Source organism: Ovis aries, chromosome 7 (assembly GCF_016772045.2).
Source record: "Ovis aries strain OAR_USU_Benz2616 breed Rambouillet chromosome 7, ARS-UI_Ramb_v3.0, whole genome shotgun sequence".
NCBI lineage: Eukaryota > Metazoa > Chordata > Mammalia > Artiodactyla > Bovidae > Ovis > Ovis aries.
Window position 1 is genome coordinate 35,145,695 of NC_056060.1, and position 24,256 is coordinate 35,169,950.

At 50.3% G+C, this 24,256-nt stretch overlaps 1 protein-coding gene and 1 pseudogene across 6 annotated transcripts; both read right to left on the minus strand.

The window, feature by feature from the left end:
• Positions 1-2,089: 2,089 nt before the first annotated feature.
• RPAP1 (RNA polymerase II associated protein 1) lies at positions 2,090-18,633 on the minus strand. Of its 6 annotated transcripts, none has more exons than XM_042253004.1 (25): positions 18,580-18,633; positions 17,552-17,808; positions 17,100-17,263; positions 16,743-16,832; positions 16,187-16,307; positions 15,128-15,349; positions 14,075-14,254; positions 12,965-13,080; positions 12,365-12,463; positions 11,079-11,180; positions 10,691-10,858; positions 10,384-10,566; positions 10,125-10,259; positions 9,859-10,029; positions 9,274-9,431; positions 8,651-8,809; positions 8,296-8,497; positions 7,764-7,873; positions 7,339-7,534; positions 7,015-7,167; positions 6,671-6,816; positions 5,345-6,101; positions 2,911-3,087; positions 2,710-2,769; positions 2,090-2,606 (listed from the first exon to the last, which is right to left on the minus strand). In XM_042253004.1, exons 2-25 carry the CDS (start codon positions 17,730-17,732, stop codon positions 2,454-2,456), a joined length of 4,203 nt encoding a protein of 1,400 aa, XP_042108938.1. In that variant the 5' UTR covers positions 17,733-17,808; positions 18,580-18,633; the 3' UTR covers positions 2,090-2,453. The 6 variants fall into 6 exon arrangements, with proteins under 6 accessions (XP_042108938.1, XP_060275057.1, XP_027827496.1 ...); XM_060419074.1 differs by having other exon boundaries at positions 14,099-14,254; positions 17,115-17,263; positions 18,565-18,604; XM_027971695.2 differs by having other exon boundaries at positions 17,115-17,263; positions 18,565-18,604.
• Positions 18,634-22,722: 4,089 nt separating this feature from the next.
• On the minus strand, positions 22,723-24,256 carry LOC114115842 (ubiquinone biosynthesis monooxygenase COQ6, mitochondrial-like; annotated as a pseudogene).

A 24,256-nucleotide genomic window follows, 5' to 3' on the forward strand; every position in this document is an offset into this window, starting at 1 on the left:
AAATACCAAGTTTGAAGGCTGAGACCTAATTAAAAAATACCGAAAAAAAGAAGTTATAGTAGTTAGCTACTTGGTAATCTCTGAGTGTATAGTGCTGGTTGTAGACACTACAGTGATTTTTTTTTAAAAAAATGCCTGGCACCCATGTCTTTTTTTAACTCTTACTATGAAGTCACAGAATTTACAAGGTCCCTGTAAGCCGATGGTTCTCAAAGTGTGGTTGGTTCTGGACAGCAGCAGCAGATGGGAGTTTGTTAGAAATGCAAATTCTTGGGTTTCACCCTAGACCTACTTTATCAGAAACACTGGCAGTAGGGCCCAGTGATCTGTTTCAACACTATGTCCAAGTGATTTTTTTTTTTTCATATAAGTTTGAGAACTACTGACGTTTCATAAATATGGGAGTTGCTCAGTAAAACATACCGTTTAATTCTGTGTTCAGCAGGTCCATTTATAGGGGATGGGTTCTTTACCTACTGATGGGACATAGCTCTCACTCTGACCTGTAAACACAATGATTATAATTTCACACAGCAAATGACACTAAGAAAGCTTAGTGTTGGAATTCAGACAAAAGAACAACCTAGAGGTGCCAAAACGAAGAGATAAACTGATGGACCAGAGTTTAGTTTTTGATCCAATCCTCCCCAGTCTTTGCCTACCACCACTAAAGTCCACAGCGGAAGGGGTGTTGTAGAACCTCACTATATAGAACCCCCCTACCCATACCCCATCCCAGATCCACCATCAATCAAATTCATATGTTGAAACTGAATCTCCATATTGAGCATATTTGAAGGTGGGGCCACTGGGAAGTGATTAAGTCATGAGGTTTTTACCTTCATGAGTGGAATGGGATTAGTACCCTTATAAAAAGATGCCCCAGGGGAGTTCCCTGGTTGCCTAGTGGTTAGGACACAGCATTTTCACTGCCATTGCCTGGGTTCAATCCCTGGTCAGGGAACTGAGATCCCACAAGCTGTGTGGCCAAAAATAAGAGGCTGCTGAGAGTTCCCTCGTCTCTTCTGCCATGGGGGAGCTGTCTATGAACCAGGAAGCAGGTCTTCACCAGATACTAAATGGGCCAGCACCTTGACATTAGACTTCCCAGTCTCTGAAAGTTGCTCAGTCGTGTCCAACTCTGTGCGACCGCATGGAATACGCAGGCCATGGAATTCCCCAGGCCAGAATACTCTAAGTGGGCAGCCGTTCCCTTCTCCAGGAGATCTTCCCAACCCAGGTCTCCCACATTCCAGGCATTTTCTTTACCAGCTGAGCCTCAAGGAAAACCCAAGAATACTGGAGTGGGTAGCTTATCCCTTCTCCAGTGGATCTTCCCGACCCAGGAATTGAACTGGGGTCTCCTGCATTGCAGGCAGATTCTTCACCAACTGAGCTATCAGGGAAGACCTCCCAGTCTCTAGAACTCTGAGAATAAATATCTGTTCATAAGCCACCCAGCCTGTCGTATTCTAATATATCAGCCTAAACAGATCCAAGACAGACAGCTACCACACTAGTCTGATTTTTGGATTCTTCTTGTCTCAGGATAGCAACTGACGGAAATAAGAGGCCATAGGAGACAAGCTGCAGTCGTCCCAGGTGGTGCTAGTGGTAAAGAACCCACCTACCACTGCAGGAGGCTTGGGTTTGATCCCTGGGTTGGGAAGATCCCTATGGAGGAGGGCATGACAACCCACTCCAGTATTCTGGCCTGGAGAATCCCATGGACAGAGAAGCCTGGCGGGCTAGTCCATGGGGGTGCAAAGAGACAGACATGGCTGAAGCCACTTACACACATGCAGGCAGAGACAGGATAATGACCTCATTAAGGATACCTACACTTCAAGTGGACGGCTGACAGAGTCCTTCTAGAAGTGCCCCATTCCCAAGAGCATTGCCCCGGCCTGGCTTCACTCCAGAACTGGGACCCATGTTTTTGTCGTCCCAGATGTGGACTTAGTTTTTGCCTCCCATTCATGATTTCTCCCGTTTCTCTCACAGCAGTCTTGCTTCCCTCAGGGATAACCCATCCCTTGATACCAATCCTGAACTAGTATATCTGAAACCAGTCCAAATCACATTCCCAGAAGATTAAAAAAAAATTTATTTCAATGCCCAGCTCCAGTATTCATACACACTGATGCCAGGGCGTGGGCAGAGGAAGAGAGGTATAGTTGGTTTGTCTTGTCCCCAAGGGGACACAGCTAAGTCACCCTTCACTCCCAGTACAGACCCTCAGAAGTCCCAGATCCTGGGCTCCAATTATCAGGATATACAGGTAGGTTCACCAAGCTCTAAAAAAGCTCAAAGAGCGTGCTTCCTCCCAAGAAGGCAGGCCTTCCACTCTTTTTGTTTCCTGCCCACTGAGGACACAAAGCCCTTCTCTCTGGCCAGGTATCTGTTGGTAACTCCAGGAGAGTGTATCCATCTCTTCATCTGAAGCAGCTATACTAGGTATCTGACACCCCATTTGGGAGTACCCCTGAGATCCTGAGTTTCTGGAGGTACTGCTGACGCAGAGGGGGCAACTGGGGATACAGCTCAAAACCCTCGGGAAGGGCAGAGTTGGGAAGCTTATAGTGGAGAAGGTGCTGCCGAAGGCCCTGCAGAGAAGAAGAAAACTTTATGCAGCAGGTAGTGAGATCCTGTTGAGATCTCTGTTCCCCAATACCCTCCATTCTCCCACCTCCAAGATGTGACCCCCACCTCATCTGTCAGCAGCCAAGTCTTCTGTAGCATGCTTCTACGGGCAGCCTTGATCTCATCCTAGAAGCAGAATAAGAGGAGGTGGCACCAGGCCAAGAGAAGGTACCTATCGCTGGCCTGGCTGGGCCCTCACCTCCTCCCCAGCTGGCCCAGTTCAATTGCAGGCTCCTTCCTCCCTTTGGAGATGGGGATGTAACTTACTGAGTTATTTGGGTCCTGGGAGAAGATGAAGCTGTTGACATGAGCCACAGCCACAGCATAGAGCACAGGGCACCAGCGTGGACGGAGTGCACCAGTAACCAGAGCCCGGAAGTAGAGCTGAAGGAGGGCCAAGTTGTCTTCAGGAGGCGCCGTGTAGCACTCCAGGGACACAGGCAGCTGGGACAGGGGATATAAGACATGCTGAGGCATGATGTGTATCAGCGGACAATGGGGTGGAGGGTTGATGATCACATGAACCAAATCCTGAGGGCAGAGATCTGTCCCTCTCTATCACAAGGGCCAAGGGTAAAGACTAAAGAGCTAGAAAGGAACTTATTTAGAAAACAGAAGCAAACTCTCAAATGTAGAAAGCAATCTCATGGTTACCAGGGGATGGGGGGAGGGATAAACTGGGAGATGGGGACATATACATACAACTATATATAAAATAAATAACTAATAAGAAACTGCTGCTGTATAGCACAGGGCATTCTGTAACAACCTATACAGAAAAATAAGCTAAAACAAAAGAGTATATATATATACATGTATATATATATAACTGATTTACTTTGCTGTATACCTGAAACAATATTGTAAATCAACTACATATCAATAAATTAAAAAAAAAAAAGACTAAAGAGCTGGAAAGCAGTGGAAATTGGGAAACTGAGAAGCAGCTGTGAATTTCTAGTGCCACCACTGCCTGTTTAATCTACTTGAAACTTTCAAAATGTCACATGCAGCTGCTCAATTCTATTACCAAACCTTTCAAAAGTTCATGTTCTTTGGAATAGTAATTATTTTTCTAAAAAAGTATTCTTTCATAATTCCACGCAGAATGATTATATGTTTATGTCCAATGGTGTTTATCAGAGTGTTACTTAAAATAGCAAAAAATCAGAAACAAACTTTGATACCCACTAAGGGGTTCTAATAAACTGTGACATATTTGCATAATGGATTATATAATAAAAATATTGATTTCTTAGGCTATTTAATAATGTGAGAAATGCTTATTATATAACATTAAATTAAGAAAACATTATGCAGTGATCCCAATTTTATAAAAATATGTGTACGCATAAGAACTTCCCTGGTGGTACAGTGGATAAAAATCGGCCTGCCAATGCAGGGGACAAAGGTTTGATCCCTATTCCAGGAAAATTCCACATTGCTGTGGAACAACTGAGTGCCTATGCCACAACTACCGAGCCAGTGCTTCAGAGCCCTCAAGCCACAATTATGGAAGCCCACATGCCTAGAGCCTGTGCTCTGCCTTGAGAAGCCATCACAGTGAGAAGCCTGAAGAGTACCCCCCACTCACCGGCAACTAGAGAAAGCTCCCACAGAGCAGTGCTGCCAGCATATATATTTATCTCCATGAAAAAGGGGAGAGGGAGTTCCCTGGTTAGGACTCTGTGCTTCTACTGCAAGGGGCACAGGTTTGATCCCTGGTTGGGGAAGTAAGATCCTGCATGCTGTGCCATGTGGAAAAAAATAAAAAGACTAGAAAAAGATAAATCAAAGTCAAAATGGTCACCACTGGGGAGCAGGATTATGGATAATGGTAACACTATTTTTATTACTGATCTTTTTTTTTTTTCCTGTTTTGGCTGCAGCCTGCACAGCTTGTGAAGTTTAGTTCCCTGCCTAGAGAGCAAACCCAGGCCTTTTACAGTGAGAGTCCTAACCACTGGACCACCAGGGAATTCCCTGTAATGTTCTCTTTAATTCTTAAAAATATTTTTTTCTTTTTAGTTTTTTATCTAAACTATACATTTATACTTTATATACATATACTGAAATCTTTATATTTCAAGCTTACCAAAATAAGTTGTAATGGAAATTAAAAAACAAATCTTGAGAGAGCCTGGAACTCTTTACAGCTTACAAGTTTAACTCCTAAGGCTGATATCCAACAAGTTCCCAGGCTGGTATGTGTGTGACTCCTTCCTCCTCCTATCCTATCGTATTTCTTTCTGCCTTTTGCTTATGCTGTTCCACTAGGTACACGAGGTACATTCTGTCCTTCCTCAACAATCCAAATTCTACCCAACCTTTTGTATCCAGATCAATTCCCACTTCCTCCACAAAACCTTCTCCTCATGGAAAATCCACTTTGATCTTTGCCTTCTCTGAATCCTGACTTAACACCTAGAATCTGAATAACTGAGAACTGTATTGGTTTCAGTACATCTCTTGTCTACACTGTAGCACCTCACGAGCAAGGAACAGTGCCACTAATAATAATGAACACCTATGGTATGCCAGTTACCATGATAAACCCTTTTCATGTATTTTCTCATCTCCTCAAAGCCCCCAAGAGGTAAGATAAAGAACCTCAGGCCACCAAAGCACCCCGCTGCTCAGGAGTGCTTCCAAGGCCCAGGACAGGATGACCATGGTTGGCCCTGCTGGGCTGAGAAAGTACCTGGGTCAGTGGCAGGCCCAGAGCTCGCAAGGCACCCACGTGCTCCCCAAAGAGGGCGAGGCGCAAGGTGACGCTGAATCGACGCTGTAGGGGAAGGAGAATCAGAGCCCCAAAGAGGTGGTCCCCAAAAGAGACAGCCTCAAAATGCTCCAGGAAGTTGGCATAGAGGTCCGGGAAAGATGTCAGGCCAGGAAGTGGGCAATCCAGGTTGAGATTTGGTAGGACTTCAGGCTGGCAGAGCCGGGCCAGGAGGGCTGCCACCAGGCGTTGTATTGGGGTCTCCCGGAACAACTCACTGTCCACCAGGAACACACACATGAGCCGCGCCAGGCGGGCAGCAGGAGACACAGCCCAGAGCGCCCGGGGGCGCCAGCTCTCCAGGATGAGCACCCACTGCAGGGCCCGCAGGGCTGTGCCCACAGTGTCAGCAGGAGGGAGCCCCGAGGGGGTGTCTGAGGCCCGGTGGTAGAGTTGAATCAATGGCAGGAAAGGCCAGTCAGTGGGCAGCAGCGGCTCCTTAGGCACAGGGAGCAGCAAGGCTGGGACTCGCCGGAGCTCCCCTCTGTACAAGGCTTGGGAGGCGAGCAGACTAGCCCGGGCCAGTGAGCAGTGGGTCAGGTAGCAGCTGCGGATGCTGGGGAGGTCCTGGCAGGCCTGAGCTAGGAGAGTCCCTCGCCCACATCCAAGGTCTCCGCCGCTTCCTAAGGAGAGCCGGTCAGAGAAGTCAGCTGCCTCCGGACCCCCTGATGCTCCTTCTCTGTAACAGAACCCGAAAACAAAAATGAGGGCAAGAACCCACAAGGCCACCAACTCTCCAGGGCCTCCAAGAGGCTCCCAGGTCCAATCCTGCTGCTTCCTGTCCCCCTAATAACCAGCCACATGGCAGTTAAGAGGACGGACACTAGAGAGAGTTACCTTGGTACTCATTTACAGAACTCTGCCTCGGTTCCCACATAGTAAAATGGGGATGATAATAATGACGATAATACCCATCTCATAGTAAGGGTTAAATAATTACAGACATATAGTTAAGGGGGATGAGACAAAGAGTAAGCACTGAGTAACTGTTAGCTCTACAAGTGTACAGCTAGTTTATAACCATTTTCCAACCATACAGTCACAGAAGTCTCATAATAATACCCTAGTGTGTTATCCTCATTCTCACTTAACTAATAAGGAAACGGAAACTCAAGACAGGCTAAGTGTAATCCATGGAAGAAAGAAAATTAAGCCCAGGTCTTCCGGTTCCCAATTCAGAGCTGCTCTGGCAACCACCACAGCAGCTTTTTGAAAGGGCTGAGTTGATGCTACCAAGCCTGGACTTACGGGAGGAACTCCAGCCGGAACACACAGCTCAGCATCAGCTCATGGGCGAGGTGCTCACTCCCAGGCAGCAGCCGGCCCAGCAGGGCCAAGGCCATGCTGTGACAGAGGACCGCGTCGGTGCCTGACACTGGTGGCTGCAGTGTTGCCTATGGACAGAAAAGGGGGAAGGAGGAAGAGGAGGCAGAGGGGGTGAGGGGGCACGGGGAACAGAAGTGAGGAAGAGAATACGTGCCAATAGGCACAGATTCTGGGCATGTCTTCAGGGAAGTAGGAGCTGCATGGCCTGTTAGCAGCAGCACGTGTTCCAGGGAGGCAGGATGGGGTGGGGGGTTAGGGGCACCCACCGCTCTCTGGGCCAGGGTGAGTGCCAGGTATTGCAGGTGGTACTCGTGGCGCAGGGCCCACGCAGAGAAGGAGGTGAGGTGCGGAGCGGCCACGGGAGACACACATCGCAAGAAATAGTTCTGGAGTCCCGGGGCAGCCAGTACGGTGGCCAGCTGAGGAAGAGTACGTGTGTTCAGATTTGGAAGGTGACTTCGATGCCTTCTGGGGCTCCCCGGCCACCCGTTCCCTGCCAGACTCGGAAGTGAGGGTTTGACAAAACAGGCCTCCTTTCCCCAAGGGGTGCCCTCCCCGACAGTCCTGCAATCTTGGCCCCCAGCACTCACCTGGCCACACAGTCCTTTGTGGATCCGGCCCAGGGTGTTAAGAAGAGACAGGAGGGCCGTGAGGAACGGGAAGGGGGAAGCTGAGCCAGCCAGACTGAGAGGGGGGTGGCCCCCTGCACAGCCCAGTGACACGAGGCTGGAGACAGTTTCAGGGGTCACAGCACAGGACTGTGGGTTGCACAGAGGGGAGCAGCACCTGGAGGCAGAGTGGAGAAGCCAAGGGGGCTCTGGTCTGAGGTGTGCTGGAGTGTCTGCGGCCAAGGCCAGTGTCAAGGTGGCCATGCAGACAGGGCCCATGTTCCCTGGAGCCCCCAGCTGCTGCCTACTAGGGATTCAGGTCTCCCTCAAGCTGAATGGACTCAGGAACCCCACAAGGAGCAAAACTGCCTCCCTTCACCAACCTCCACCACACACATAGTACATACCTCAGGGAATCCCACAGGCTGCCCAGAGAAGGGTGTTTCAGCAGGGGCAGCAGCAGCCCCTCTGACAGGCGCTCCATATCCTGCAGCCAATCCTCTGGGCACAGGCCTGGCTGGAAGACCATGCGACTCAGAGCTGATGGCCCAGGAGCCCCCATCCTCCTATCCTGTGCACTCTGGCTGAGCCTATGATTCCAAGATCCCCAGAGTCAGTGTTTAGAGGCTTCTGCCTTCTGACCCTTCTGGAGGGAGAGAAGACTCTGAGGATGTGCTGGCAGGGTCATGAGAGGGTATAACGGCCGTAGGGAGGCTAAGCTGCTATTTGGGGTTCTCTGGCCTCTACCAACATGGCTCCTTGGAAGCTCTACTGGATGTGAAGGTGCAAAGAGGAAAAATGGTAGGAGGGAAAAGGTGGAGGGCAGGAAAGGTGGCAAGAGGGAGGTGTGGACAGGTGGAGACACGAGAAAGAGGGCAGAATGCTAAGACACAGACGGGGCACCTAGGGCAGGCGGGAAGGCGAGTAGGCAACACGTACCTGCTGGCTCCAGGCCTGGTAGTAGGCATCCAGGAAGAGCAGGCAGGCAGTGGGCACTGGGCCCAGGGCACTCCACATCTCAGGTCTGGGCAGCAACTTCAAGGTCTGTTTGAGACATGGCTCCACGAGAGGCTGGAGCCCAGACACCTGTGTCCAAGTGATTGAGGAAGGGCTGGCCAACAGACTGGCCTCAGCAGAGTAACTACAGGAGAGCCAAAAGGGGCCGGGTGAGGATCTGGCTGCCCGGACTGCCCTCTAGGCTCCGGCCACCCTCTTTCTGTGGAGGAGCCCTCCCACCGATCCCAGAGCTCCCGGCAGGACGACTCTCCACCGGCAGCTCGGGGCCAGGGCCTACCTATTGGGTTCAGGGGCGATGCGGCCGGCTGCCAAGGTCAGCTGGGTGAGGAGGGTGAGCAGCGAGGCGATCCTCTGCAGAGCAAGGGGCCGAGGCGGGGGGCTACTGAGCTCCTTCGGCACAGCCTGCAGGGCTCGCATCAGCACAGGGTATAGCTCCCTGGTGGTGGTGGTGAGGGGGAGACAAAGACCGCCCTTCAGTGTGAGGAGGGAGACAGAGACAGAAGACACGGAGCGAGGCCTGCCCTGGGGCCTCTGCAGGCTGGCGGAGGAGGAGCAGGAGGGAGGCCTGGGCTGGGCACTCTGTGAGGCTTCAAGGGAGGCTGGGGGCTGGGGTGAGGGAGGCAGCCCCTCAAGGCTTCCACACTACATGCTACAGGGAATTTCAACATGACTTCACCCAGATATCAATGCCGTGATGCACAGAATGTGGTTAACCCAGCCTTGCTCCACTGCCCCCTGGCTAGCCCTGACGCCCCAGCTGTCTTCATTCCTCCCAGAATCACCTCTTCCTCATGCTCAGCCTCCCTCCGAGCCTGGACCTTAAGCAAGGCTGAATCGTCAGTTCAGGCCAGAGTGCAGGGCCGGAGAGGTCTTGAGGGGCCTCCCATCATCTCTTCTCACCTGTAAACGTCGCTGCCTAGGCCGTAGGAGGCCGCCACTGCCCACAGGCGGAAGGCCTCAGTGCTCAGTGCCTCGGCTTCTTCCAGAGGCAAGGCCAGATCCTGGGGGTCTTCAGCTATAAAGCGGCTCAGGCGGCTCCAGAGATCAAAGCCGCTCAGCTGGGGGTGGGCACAGAGTCCGGGGATCAGGATCGCTGGGAGTCCTGTTCCAGGACCCTCTGGTGCCACAGAGTCATAGTTCAGGGCTCGGGTGAAACTACCTCCTCCATCCCTTCCTTCCGCCCTCTTGCCTGCCTTCTTGTTAGCAGGCACTTGCTGGGCACCTTTGCCAAGGCTGCTTGGTGCCTATTTGTATGTGGCCCCCCTGGCCTGGGTGCAGGGAACAGGGAGCCTTTCTAATGAGTGCAGAGCAAGCCTACAGGATACACTAGGCCCCTTTCTGGGGGTTTCTGTTGCACTTTTAAGCAACTGAAACAGTTAGGAAGAGAAAGATGGCATGACTGGGCTGCCTAAAAGTACAAGAGCCATGCTTAGCCCCCAACCCAGCTCTGTCTCAAGCCCCCATCCCCTGCCGTGTCCTGCTCACCAGCCGGGCAGCAATATTCCTACTGGCCGAGGCCAGGACACGAAGCAGCTTCATGGCAGGAGCACAGGGCACCTGGTGTAGACTGGAGGTAGGCCCCGACCCCACGGGGGACCAGCTGGTGGGCAGAAATTCTCGGACCACAGTCTCTACCAGCCGAGGGCACTCCAGCACCTGTGAGCGCCAGGAAGAAAAGGGATGTGGGCGGCTGAGGGGCAAGGCCAGGCCCAGCGAGGCTCTTTGCCCAGTCCCTGCCTCCTGTCTCTCACCCTTGTGGCTGACTCCAGGGAATGCCGGGCCAGGCGGATGAGCACAGTCAGGATATCAAGGACCACAGAAGGTCCTGGGCAGGTCACCTCCAGTATGTAGCGCAGCCGAGGCAGCAGGTTGGTAGCCAGAAGCCCCTGAGGTTCAGACACAAGCCCGTTAACAAATGTAGCTGGGCCCCAGGCCTTGATGACCCCTCCTGCCCAACACGTGCTTGCCCTGGAGGTCACGGGACTGGTACAGCTGCCTGCACGCTTGTACCTTGATGACGTCATGTCGGGCCAGGTCAGATGGAGGCCGGTTTCCTTCTTCAGAACTCTTGGTTTTTGCCTTTTCTGCTGGGGGTTCTTCGTCCTCGTCCTCGTCCTCCTTGTCCTCCTGGCTGGGCATCAGAGCGAATATCAGTGCTCCGTGGTACCAAGAGAAGGTGCTGTCGAGGAGCTCCTGAGAGAGGAGAGTGGGGGTGGAAAGAGGAAGAAGGGATCGGGTCAGGAAACAGGTTGTCGGTGAGGGCAGGCCCAGCAGGGGGAGTAGGGACCATGAGGCTTCATGCCTTGGCATGTTGTACCTCATCTCCAGGGGCCACCAGCAGGGCCCGAAGAGCCCGGACAGCAGCTGTGATGACCCCATCCACCCTGTCATCCAGGGAGAAGCGCAGCAGGAAGAGGAAACCAGCATCCAGAAGGAGGCGCAAGACGCTGCCCACCAGCCGGTCCCCAAACTCCCCAGCCTGGGCCTTGAGGGCAGGAGAAGAAAACCTTGCTGAATCTGCGAAAGGTACCGAGTCTTTGTCCTAGGGCCTTCACTTGCCCACCTAGGACCCTGGGTTTGACCTCTTCCCAGTGTGACCCACAGACAGCTGGGGTATGGACCAGTGAGTCGGAAAGAAATGGGCAAGGGGTGGGAGAGTCTAAGGGGTAGAGGGGTGGACAGGACCAGGCCAGCGGTCCACTCACCCTGCCGATGACCTGGGCCAACACGTGCAGCGCTAGGGCTCTCTGCTGGGACACCTGGCTGCGAGTCAGGTGGAAGAGCTCCTGAAGGGAGTACCCTGCTCTCTGGAACAGGGACAAGAAGTCAGAGGAGTCAAGACGCAGGGCAGCACCCATTAACAAATATGCGGCAATCCCCATCTGCCATACATGGAGTTGGGTGTCACGGCAAAGACAAAGAAAAGTAAGTGATGTTTCTTGCCTCTGCTTTCCATGAATCCTCAAAGTGGTAAAGAAAATAAGACTTGCACACAAGTAACCACAGCTTAAGGCAGATGGGGGGAAATGTAGTCATCGGTGTTTAATTTGCAACTAAAGAACAGGAGAGAGAAGCAGTCCTGGAAAACTGATGTGGTCTCAGTGAGCAGATAGAGCCCTTGATGGCAGGGCATGGCTGCTGCTGCTGCTGCTAAGTCGCTTCAGTCGTGTCCGACTCTGTGCAACCCCATAGACGGCAGCCCACCAGGTTCCCTGTCCCTGGGATTCTCCAGGCAACAACACTGGAGTGGGTTGCCATTTCCTTCTCCAATGAATGAAAGTGAAAAGTGAAAGTAAAATCGCTCAGTCGTGTCCGACTCTTCGCGATCCCATGGACTGCAGCCTACCAGGCTCCTCCATCCATGGGATTTTCCCCATGCAAGAGTACTGGAGTGGGGTGCCATTGCCTTCTCTGGCAGGGCATGGAGTGAAAGGTAAAGGCTTCCCTGGAGCAGGCTTCAGGAACCGCGTGCTGGAGGTCCAGGAGCAGAGGGGGTATGTGTGGGGGAAGGTGGCCGAATGTGCAGCAGGAGGGAGGGAGGCAGAGCTGTGGGGTCAGCAGGGACAGATGGCGGAAGGGCTGTTCTGCAGGGTTGAAGAGCCAGGGCCTTATTCTGGGAGCATTTCCGGAACAAGGAAACTTTCTGAGGCAAGAGACAGCCTGAACGGGGTCAGAGGAAACCAGTACAGCAACCCCATGGGGGAGCGAACCGCAGGACAGAGTGAGTAGAAGACATGTTGGCTGAACAGACAAGAGGGAACAAGGCTCAGACAGAGGAAGCAACGTGGAGAGCTGACAAACAGAATTGGCAAGTTCTGGCGACTGACTGGAGTGCAAGAGAACATGGAGAAAGATTTCAAGCCTTAGAACCAGCAGGGTCAAGAATTGGAATGGGCGCACTGGAGGGTTGAGGCAGCTGAGCAGCTGCCCTTCTCCATATGGTTGTTAAAAGCTCTTGCTGACCCAGTACTCCTTGGAGCCCACGCCTCACCTCCGCCTCCTCTCCATGGTGGTGCAGGCCCAGATGGGTGGGAAGGTCCATGTCGGGGGCCAGCAGCTCTCCCTGAAGGCTGAATCGGGCCTGCATCCTCTAATGGGTAGAGAAAGAGGACTATGCACTGGGGCAGCAGTGAATTCCTCCCGTCCTTCCTCACTGTAACCCCAGGCCTCTCAGGACTTACGTCCTGCCTGGACCTCTGACCCAAAGTGGGGCTCCTCTGGCCTGAAGGGCCAGGCAGGAAGAGAAGGGTGAGCACAGAGAAGTTTCTCCGGCTCGAGGGATGAGGAGGGCCTGAGTTCTGGGTGCAAGAGCAATAGCTCTTGCTATTGCTTACTCCCACCCCGCTGCACCCTTATCAGCCAGTGGGCCCATCTCACCTTCTACCCCACTGCACCCGTCGGCCAGCGGGCCCTCCACGCGTCCCACCCCACTGCACCCATTGGCCAGCAGGCCCTCCAAGCCTCCCACCCCACTGCACCCTTGTCGGCCAGTGGGCCCATTTCACCTTCTACCCCACTGCACCCGTCGGCCAGCGGGCCCTCCCGGCCTCCCACTCCACTGCATCCCTGTCGGCCAGCAGACCCTCTTCACCTCCTGTGTCTGCTGCCGCCGGAGTGGAGGGAGGTCCTGGGTCCAATGGAGCTTCTCCAGCTCCACAGTGTCCATGTGCAGCCATTCTTTCTGGGGAGTCACGGGCAAGGCCAGAGCTAGGGAGATGGGAACAGAGTAGTTTCCCTAAGGGGCTCAGCTTGCTGATCCATTGGGGTCCCAGGTGTCCAGCAGCTGCCACATCTACCTCTGCCCAAGGGTCTGGCAGCCTCTGCCCTCAGCTGTGGCTAACGGCACAGCCCACAGCGTGGAATGACTACTATGGCAGACATCCTGTCCTGGGCTCTAGCTCCTTGCTGACCCCAAAGATTTGCTGAGAGGGCAAAGAGGAAGAGGAGGAGATAAGGAAGAAAGGAGAGAGAAGCAAACAAGGAAGGGAGGACCACAGACATCAGGGAAACCCAGTTCTCCAGTCTAGCACTGATGTTCCAAAGGAGCAGGGGAGTGGAGACAGTGAGGAGCGGGCAGCCACACTTCAGCAGAGCAAGACACCGAGACACACACCTGCCGCCACCTCCTTCTCACCCCACCCAAGCCCCACCCAACTTGCTCAGCTGTTCCGGAGCACATCCTGGAGCAGGAGCTTCCTAGGGCTCTCCAAATTCAATTCTTCTTTTGTTACTCACTAATAAAATAATCCAGTTCCTGGAAGATGAGTGCTCCCACTGGCCTTTCTGCTTCAGGCCTGGCCTGTTCACAAGACCTGCATCAGACCCTTCCTCTCCCACCATCCTGCCATCAGAGAAGCAGAGGCAGAGAGAACTGTGGGATGGATGGAGCCAGAGCTGAGGCAGCTATTGCAAAGGCAAGGGGCAGATGGTCTGTGGAGGAGGGGGCCATTCAGCCCCATCCTACTGTGCTGTCTCCTACCGGGGAAGGGGGAGAAGGAGCAGTTAACAGGCGGGAACACAGGAAGCATGTGCGGGAAGAATATATGCATGAGCAAATGAAGACTGATTTCAAGCCAAGCATGAGGATTAGCATTGCATGTTCAAGGACATAGAAGGTTCTCTCTCTTCCTATCTGCCAGACCCGGGAGAAGGAATACTTTCCTCTGCTTTCATTCCTCCAAAGTCCCCCCCTCCTCCAAACCTGGGGTTTCTGGCTCCAGCTCACTTTCCTGCCTGGGCACACTGGCAGAAGTTGGTGCAATGGCCTCCTTTCCAGTGACCTCAGCAGAGGGTCTTCCTGGTCTCTGCTCCCTTGTGGCCTTCTCTTCTGCTTGCTCACAGGTACGGCTGTGAGATTTCAAGAAGGCAACCAAGCTGGGATCTAGAACAGAGCATGGAGAAGGGAGTGGTTGGAGGCATACCCTTCCCAGCCTCCAACAGACCCAAACCTGCTCAATGTGGCCTGTCAGTGGGTGCCAAGGCACTTCCCAGCCAGGGTATGCGCCCCCTGGGCTCTCTTGCAGCCTCAGTGACCCATATCTGTCACTGGAACCTGCCTACCCACCTATCCCTCCATTTTTCACAGTCCTCTGGTCCAGGCCTCTCTGCCCATCCCTGTGCTTGGCCTCAGATCAAGGCCCAAAGTAAGGAGCTAAGGAATAAATGAACCAATTTGACTAGGGCCAAAAAGAAGGCATTTAGGGGAATAGTTTCTCATTTTCAGTTATTTTATTTATTTACTTATGTACAAATATACACTAAAAACCTAATATATGCTATGCTCTATGTAAGTGCTAGATACATAGTTTGGAATAAGATTGACTTGACACTACTGTTTTGGTGTCCAAAAACTAGGAGGGAGGTGTAATACAGCACAGCATATAATTCACATAAAACAGAGTGCCCTGCAGCTGTACTAGAGTATAGCCAGAATACAGTGTATACTATATTACACCTGTACAGTATACATGATCTACTGGTTAAAAGCACAACCCATGAGACCAGGTAGACCTGGATTTACATCACATTCGTGTTCCTTAATGGGATGTAGTACCAGGCAGCGTGACCTGGGGGAGAATTTCTTAAAGTTTTGAGCCTCAGTTTTATTTGTTTTCCATTAAATAAATCAGGTTACCACCACCTGCCTCACAGGTACAGTTTGAGAACAGAATGAAAAGCACTCACAGTAAGCCTTCCTCAATAAATGGCAATCCCTTCCTCGCCTGATCTTGGCAGGAAAGGCCGGTACCCGTACCAAGCTGAGCCAGCAACCGCTGCTGTTCCTGCAGGATCTCCTCCGGAGCCAGGGCTTGCAGTCTCGCTATGTTTTCTTCATGGATGGTCTGGGCTTCCTGCTCAGCCTCCTGGCTCTTGAGCCCCTTCCCTGTCACCAGATGGGGTCCCTGGAAGCTGTAGCTGTTCCATGGAGGCTGGCTGCCCCACTCCCTAGGTGTGAGTGCCTCACAAGTCATAGCACCTGCAAGAAGAATATAATCAATTCATTGCCTCACTCCAGCTGGAATTCCTGGGCCTCTTCTCTAATCCCATTAGCTCTGGAGACAGAGAGAGATCCCAGAGTCTACCCAGGCACAGAGTGGAGACCCCCCTGGATATGACACATGACTCCAGGCACTCTGGGCCTGGCTTGGGGTGACGTATTCATTTTCCCCCTTGGATTTACATGAGGTTTCCCTCAGAAACATCCCACTGACTCTTCTCTTGGATGTCCAGGCAGACGTCTGCCTCTAGAGGTCTGCCCCCAGTTCTTCTCCTAGTAATTTGCATCCCTAAAGAACTTTGGCCTACATCTTTATTTTACAGCCTCTAACAGACACTTCAGGCTTCCCCGATGGCTCAGCAGTAAAGAATCCGCCTGCGATACAGAAGATGCAGGAGGCCTTGGGTTCGATCCCTCGGTTGGGAAGATCCCCTGGAGGAGGGCATGGCAATCCACTCCAATATTCTTGCCTGGAGAATCCCATGAATAGAGAAGCCTGGCGGGCTACAGTCCACAGGGTCACAAAGAGTCAGACACAACTAAAGCAACTGAACACGCACTCACACACACGCCGACATTTCTATCCCCTTTTTTCTCCTATAGTCAAGTAATGACCTGTCCTCTGCCTGCACCTAAGACCCAGATATGGACCCAAGCTGCCCACACTCAATACTCTCAGTAGGGTATGGGACAGCTCCTCTTTAGATGGCTCAAATGCACTTCAGGTTTGAAGCAGGAAAGATGAATATCCAGAGATGACTTGATGATTGTGTATTACAAAAAAGCTTAGACCAAGCCTCTTCAATCCTCACTCACTCTCTGGTGGGTCCAAGACAGATTCAACTTCTCTAACTGGTGAGACTTTGGCTCCAGATGCTCTCCTTGCTGCAATTTCCTGGGCAAAGATGCTTCTCTTACCAGCTGTCGCTTGCTTCCCCTAAAGGGCAAAAAGAAAACCCAGGTGACAGATCCTCATTACCCTACTCTCCTCTCAACCTACTGATGTCACTGGAACAGAGGTACAAGAGACTTACTTAATCTCCAAGGGTCGCAACCCTAGTCCTCAGAAAAAGCAAGGCTCCATAGAAGCACAAGTTTTGAAGTCTGACAGACTTGGGGTGGACTTCTGGCTCTTCTGTTAGATGTGTGGTGTAGGACAAGCTATCAGTTTTTTTATTTGAAAAATGGAGATAATGATGCCTGCATTATATGGCTGTTATGAGGACTAAATGAAGTAATGCATATAAAGTGCTTAGTGCTGTGCTGTTTTAACAATGGAATTGTTTATCATTATTAACATTATCTACCTGGGATGAACTATGATGCTCACATGATTGTCTCCTAAACACCATCTAAGGTGATCTTCACCTACCTGTCTCCCCTGCGAGCGATAGAATACAGGAGGGAAAGCAACGCCACTGGACACAGGCAGATTCACAGGCATTGAACTTGTATCTCGTTCCTGCAGCAAAAAAGTACAAAGCAGTAAAGATATAGACAAATCCCCAAGCTCAATGCTATCCCATTAACCTTGGTACTCTATTATTAGAACCTCACCCTAACGAGTCATGAACCCACCTTTCTTCTTAAGGCACAGAGATTCTAAACCAGCCCTTACCCTGACTGCAGAGGGATGGAGTCCCATCTTTCTGAATCACTCTCTACTCAATAAGGCTCACCACCCACACCAAACATCCCTGCTGCCCTAGGACACTTTGCTCCACTTAACCAGGGTGAGACGCACAATAATCTTAGTCAAGACAGCAGTGATGTGCTGATCATGCCTGTTCAGCCTCTCTTCAGGGTCCTCATGTTCAGGCAGGAGATGGCCAGGGCTGGGCCTGGCTCTCTTTGGGGGAGCAGGAACCAAAGCTGGGGGCAAATCTGGGAGACCTAAGAAAGGAAAAAACCCCAGATGTGAGATTACTCATATCTTCCCAGGAAGAGATTGAGGTCTAGAGTGAAGCCAAAGAAAGAAAGGCAGCTGCTGTGGGGCCCTGGCTCAAGCTGTGTCACCTTGGGTAAGGTACTTAATCTCTCTGGACTCAGTTTCTTCATATGTAAAATGGGGCTGCAGCAACAGAGTTCCGCAGTTCTGGGCAATCCAGCCACATTAGGAAAAGGAGAAGACCCTGAGGTTGTACCTCTCTCCTTTTCAACCGCATATCCACAGCCACTCACTGTCTAGCATCACCACATCCCGATGATCCTGCAGTGGAGGCTGCTCCAGGTTGGCATCCCCAGCTCTCCTGCTTCCTTTCTTCACCAGCTGTACTGCTGGGGTTGCACCAGCTGCAAGAAACTGACTCTGGAAGCGCAGCAGGTCCACCTCCGACTCCCCTGGCTTTGGTCTTGACAGCATCTTGACACTCCAGCTGCCTCCCTAATTCAACTCTTTCCAGCACTGCTTCAGCATAGGGAATTCACTCTCATTCACCCTAGAAGCAATAAAGATAATGGGCCTTCTGCAACTGAATCTCAGTTCTTTTTTGTGCATCAGAGAAGGCTCCTTTTCCCTGGGTTCATGTGGACTCATTCCTCCTCATTCATACCTTATTGCCATTCTCTTTATTTAGCCTTCCCTGATGTCAACAGTCCAGCAACAGTATTTACTGCCAACTTAGGTTGTTTACAATCTGTGGATGATTAAAACTCAGGAACAACCACAGGGGACCTAAGAAAAATGCCTTCAAGAGCCAGGCAGTGGTGATTCAGTATCAGACTCGTGGGAACATGCCTGGTTTAAAAGTATTCAAATTATTAAAAACCTTGGGCTATAAAAGGTATATAAAAATCACTTGTATTTCTACACACTATCAAAGAACAATCAGAAAACAAAATTAAGAAAACAACTGTATTTACAATAGCATTGAAAACAATAAAATAGTAATAAATTTCACCAAAGCAGTCCATGACTTGTACTCTGTCAGGCCCCACAACTGCCCTAAAGAGCTGGGCTCTACGGTCGCAGGTGCTCCAGGATCACCCGTGTCAGCAAAGAGAAACCACGGAGTCTCAGACTACGCTGCCTGCAGATGGAGGGCCGTGCCTAGGGTCTCCGCATCGGAGAGGCGGCGGCCGCCCCTGGCCAGACCAAAGACACTGGGGCAGGCTCCGACCAAGAACTAAATACCCTGTATCGGAGACCTCTGCCGGGATCTCCTGCAGTCCGTCCCGCCAGCAAAACCACCTACTTGATCTAGAATCACCTGGGTGCCGCCATCTTGTCCCGTTGGGGCCAGGCTTCCGCCGCTGCCGGTTTTGAGCTTCCGCCCCGCATCCCGGCTCCGCCCACTCTTGGGAGGGAATTGCCGTTTTGGTCTTCAGGACGCTGGAACAGGAAAGTACTCCAGCAAGTAAGCTTTACGCAGGCTGGCTCTACACGAACAATACCAGTGACAGAGGCAAAGAGTTACTCAGACGCCCTCCCGCACTCACCAGCCGGGATAACTGTATGCTACCCTCTAGCACCCAAGCTCAGGAGCAGCGCATAGAAACCTGCATACTCAGGACGGTAGCCTCCCCAGTGTGATTATGGACTAGTAAGAAGATTACTGGGGCTTCCCAGGTGGCTCAGTGGTAAAGAATCTGCCTGCCAATCCAGGAGCCTCAGGAGACCCGGGTTCGATCCCTGGGTCTGGAAAATCCTCTGGAGGAGGAAATGGCAACCCACTCCAGTATTCTTGCCGGCATTATCCCATGGACAGAGGAGCTTGGTGGCCTACAGTTCATGGGGGTCGCAAAGACACGTTGGTGACCAAACAAGAAAATAACCAGGACAAAGGAAAGGTGAAATCCTTGGAATCTTCTATCTGCGCTACCTGTGTGCCATGTTGGCAGCATACTGCCCACTATCACCTATCACCAGTTCCCTTTTCACAGGCATGTCCCCTGTTCCCTTGTGTAAACTTTGGGTTCCTTGGGGGAAATCAGGCCTTCTTTTTTGCATCCATCATGCTCAGCACCCAGTATATTGCCATGCTCATATGACCTTAGTAAATCATTGCTTGATTGAGGGCCATCTTAGGGCAGCCAATGTTAGCAGCGTCAGAAACACCTGGAGGGCTTGTTAAGCCAGATTTCGGGCCACATCTGAGTTTCTGATTCACTCAGTCTCTAATAGGAACCAAGAATTTGCATTTCTAGCAATTTTCCAAGTATTCTATAAAATCCTTTTTTAACTCTCTTGGTTTCAACTGCAGCAGTAAATTTCAGCTGCTAGGATTTAGCCAACCTTGGAATCCAAATAGTACTGGCTGGTCAGAAGTTAATGGTGAGTGAGGGAGGGAAATTGAATCCAAAACTGCAGGAAGACTGGATATAGAAAACCATTGTGTGCAACCACTAATGACATAATTACTGCAGGCAATGATCGTCAATGATTGATAAAACTATTAGGTAAAAGGTTGATGAGAACTTTGGATAGATGGATCAGGGGGGCAACTTTTAAACCTACTGATGAATCTTAACGTCACTGAAAGTGGGGCCACTGGGCATAATGTGCCCTCTGATACGATGCCACTGAAAGTGCAAAACACATCCTGCTGCTGCTGCTAAGTCGCTTCAGTCGTGTCCAACTCTGTGCGACTCCATAGACGGCAGCCCACCAGGCTCCCCTGTCCCTGGGATTCTCCAGGCAAGAACACTGGAGTGGGTTGCCATTTCCTTTTCCAATGCATGAAAGTGAAAAGTGAAAGTGAAGTCGCTCAGTAAGTGTCCGACTCTTTGCGACCCCATGAATTGCAGCACGCCAGGCCTCCCTGTCCATCACCATCTCCCGGAGTTCACTCAGACTCACGTTCATCAAGTCCGTGATGCCATCCAGCCATCTCATCCTCTGCTGTCGCCTTCTCCTCCTGCCCCCAGTCCTTCCCAGCATCAGAGTCTTTTCCAATGAGTCAACTCTTCGCATGAGGTGGCCAGAGTACTGGAGTTTCAGCTTTAGCATCATTCCTTCCAAAGAAATCTCAGGGCTGATAATTAAATATGTGGTCCTGATTTGTTTGTATCCTGATTCAAACAAACATACTATAAAATGATACTTTTTGAGACTGTTTGGAAAAACTAAATCTAAAACACACACTATTAAGTATTTTTAAAACATTTTTTTGGGTATGGGGAGTTCCCTGGTGGTCTGCTGCTGCTGCTGCTAAGTCCCTTCAGTCGTGTGACCCCATAGACAGCAGCCCACTAGGTTTCCTCATCCCTGGGATTCTCCAGGCAAGAACACGAGTGGGTTGCCATTTCCTTCTCCAATGTGTGAAAGTGAAAGTGAAGTCGCTCAGTCGTGTCCAACTCTTAGCGACCCCATGGACTGCAGCCTACCAGGCTCCTCTGTCCGTGGGATTTTCCAGGCAAGAGTACTGGAGTGGGGTGCCACTGCCTTCTCCGCCCTGGTGGTCTAGTGGTTAGAATTCAGTGCTTTCACTGTCATGGCCCATGTTCAATCTCTGCTTGGGAACTGAGATCCTGCAAGCCAAGTGGTGCAGCTAAATAAACAAGTCAATAAATAAAATGTGTTTTTTTTAATGTTTTGGGTATGGATGTGGTTTTTTTTGAAAAATAAACTTTATTTTAGAATAGCTTTAGCTTTACAGGTTTATAAAGCAAGAAACATTCAATTTATCCTAAACATAGTAGCACCTATCATTAATATGGCAGGTTTGTTGGTATTAATAAACCAATATTTGACATAGTATTACTGAAGTCCGTACTTTATTCAGGTTTCCTCAACTTTTCCCTAATGTCCTTTTCCTGTTTCGTCCAGGATACCACATTGCATTTCATTGTCATGACTTCTTAGGCTTCTCTTGGCTGTCACAGCTTCATAGAGGGTTTTTTTTGTTTTTTTTTGATGACTTGGACATTTTAGAATAGTACTGGTAGGGTATTTTGTGCCATATCCAGCCGATGAGATTTGTCTGATGATTTTCTCATGATTAGACTGAGGTTATGAGTTTGAAGTCCTCTCCCTCCTTGAGGCTGGAGTACCTTTGTAATATTTAAAGTATAAATTTTTGTAATTCTGCATGGGAGATTTGTCTATGCTTTCCATGAATTAACTTATTAATTTATAATATACTTTTTAATTACTAACAAATTATAGTCATTCACATATACTCATTTTTTTTTGATATTTTATTTTATTTTTATTTATTTATTTTTTTAATTTTAAAATCTTTAATTCTTACATGTGTTCCCAAACATGAACCCCCTCCCACCTCCCCTCCCCATAACATCTCTGTGGGTCATCCCCATGCACCAGCCCCAAGCATGCTGTATCCTGCGTCAGACATAGACTGGCGATTCAATTCTTACATGATAGTATACATGTTAGAATGCCATTCTCCCAGGTCATCCCACCCTCTCCCTCTCCCTCTGAGTCCAAAAGTCTGTTATACACAGCTGTGTCTTTTTCCTGTCTTGCATACAGGGTCGTCATTGCCATCTTTCTAAATTCCATATATATGTGTTAGTATACTGTATTGGTGTTTTTCTTTCTGGCTTACTTCACTCTGTATAATTGGCTCCAGTTTCATCCATCTCATCAGAACTGATTCAAATGAATTCTTTTTAACTGCTGAGTAATACTCCATTGTGTATATGTACCACAGCTTTCTTATCCATTCATCTGCTGATGGACATCTAGGTTGCTTCCATGTCCTGGCTATTATAAACAGTGCTGCGATGAACATTGGGGTACATGTGTCTCTTTCAATTCTGGTTTCCTCGGTGTGTATGCCCAGCAGTGGGATTGCTGGGTCATAAGGTAGTTCTATTTGCAATTTTTTAAGGAATCGCCACACTGTTCTCCATAGTGCCTGTACTAGTTTGCATTCCCACCAACAGTGTAGGAGGGTTCCCTTTTCTCCACACCCTCTCCAGCATTTATTGCTTGCAGATTTTTGGATCGCAGCCATTCTGACTGGTGTGAAGTGGTACCTCATTGTGGTTTTGATTTGCATTTCTCTGATAATGAGTGATGTTGAGCATCTTTTCATGTGTTTGTTAGCCATCCGTATGTCTTCTTTGGAGAAATGTCTATTTAGTTCTTTGGCCCATTTTTTGATTGGGTCGTTTATTTTTCTGGAATTGAGCTGCATAAGCTGCTTGTATATTTTTGAGATTAGTTGTTTGTCAGTTGCTTCATTTGCTATTATTTTCTCCCATTCAGAAGGCTGTCTTTTCACCTTGCTTATAGTTTCCTTTGTTGTGCAGAAGCTTTTAATTTTAATTAGATCCCATTTGTTTATTTTTGCTTTTATTTCCAGAATTCTGGGAGGTGGATCATAGAGGATCTTGCTGTGGTTTATGTCGGAGAGTGTTTTGCCTATGTTCTCCTCTAGGAGTTTTATAGTTTCTGGTCTTACATTTAGATCTTTAATGTAAATTTATTCAATTTTGAAATGACGTTATGGTCTTGGAAAAAGATGTTCGGTATTCATTTTTCATCAACATAATCTCCAGAAGAAGAGTATTCATTTGCTTGCAAAGGCCATAATCTGTTCTTTGAGTGGAGACACTGCATTTGTAGCCTGCAAGCCCCAGGTCCTGAGCAGCACGAGAAGGGTAGCCTGGTGGAATAGAGCCTTTTCAGTAGGTCTGTGCAGCCAGAAGAGCAGTGCTGTGACGCTGTCTGTCTGTTCATAACTTGTGAGGTGGCTCACGGAGCCTAAGTCTTTGCCATTGAAGGCTGCAGTACGGAGGTGATGAAGCAAGCTGGAGATATCCCCAAAGCCCATGTTGACACCTTGCCCTGCAAGTGGATGGACCCTGTGGGCTGCATCCCCAATGAGGGCCAGCCGAGGCCGGACATACTCGGCAGCATGTCCCCACCCAAGAGGAAACAGGACTCGGCTTTTGGCGTCCACCCTGGCTACACTGCGGGGCAGCTGGCGAGCTGAGACTCTAGTGGGCTTCAGAAAGGCAACTGCGGACTGCAGCATGGAGCCAGCTGAGTCGATGAAGTCTGTGTGGTTCACATCACTCCAAAAGGCAGAGTTAATGGCATCCACAAACTCCTCCTCCTCCATGCTGACCAGCTCTGCTGCATGTTCATGGGACAGGTATAGCTGATTGCTTTGCTCTTGTACAGAACGGTCACTCGGTCTGACACAGCCTCCAGCTGCTTAGTGAGAGCATGCATGATGACATCGTTCTCCACTATATAGCCCATGTCATCTAAATTATCCTTATCGAACATTATCAGGGCCTCTGAGCAGGCATCCCACACCTGCATTCGCCGAAAGGCTCTGTATCTCATGTTGCAGATGTGGTCCCAGGCACCAAAACTACTGAGAAGGGTTGCAGAGCCAGGGGAGATGGAGCTGACCCTGTTGCTGTAAGTTTCTGGCAATTTCTCCAGCACTTTCTTTGGACCTGCTTCTAACAACAGGATTTTCTTGTCACAAAAGTGAATATCATGTCCTAAGGCACAAACCATAGAGGCGCCTACCAGGCCTCCCCCTGACACCACCACATCGTACACATTGTCCGCCGAGGCGCCAGCCCACCTCCTGCAGGAGACCCGCGGGCCCTTCTGGGCAGCGGCAAAGACATCGCCCCACCGGACCCTAGCCAGCTGGGCCCCATGGCGCTGACCTGCGCCTTATCCAAGCGACTCCACATATACTTATATTTGACCCTTTGATATATCCCATCATTGTGTGTGTGTGTGTGTGTGTGTGTGTGTGTGTTTTGGCCATAACGTGCCTTGTGGGATTTCGGTCCCATGACCAGGGATTGAACCAGGTCCCTCAGTAGTGAGAACTTGGAGTCCTAACCACTGGACAGAATTCCCTGAGTGTATATGCTTGATTTGTGTTTTGTGCTTTTGTTTTTGAACACTTCCTTACTTTCTGGTACTACAAAATGCTCCAAACTCAT

Bases quoted from the DNA above. Each gene is read 5' to 3' on its own strand.
- RPAP1 (XM_042253004.1), bottom strand. From the start codon at position 17,732: ATGCTGTCAAGACCAAAGCCAGGGGAGTCGGAGGTGGACCTGCTGCGC. The intron at 11,181-12,364 runs GTGAGGCGTGGG...TCCCTGTTCCAG, and splicing joins ACCATGGAGAGGAGGCGGAG to AGAGCAGGGTACTCCCTTCA. The intron at 2,607-2,709 runs GTGGGGGTCACA...TCTTCTCTGCAG, and splicing joins CTTGGCTGCTGACAGATGAG to GGCCTTCGGCAGCACCTTCT.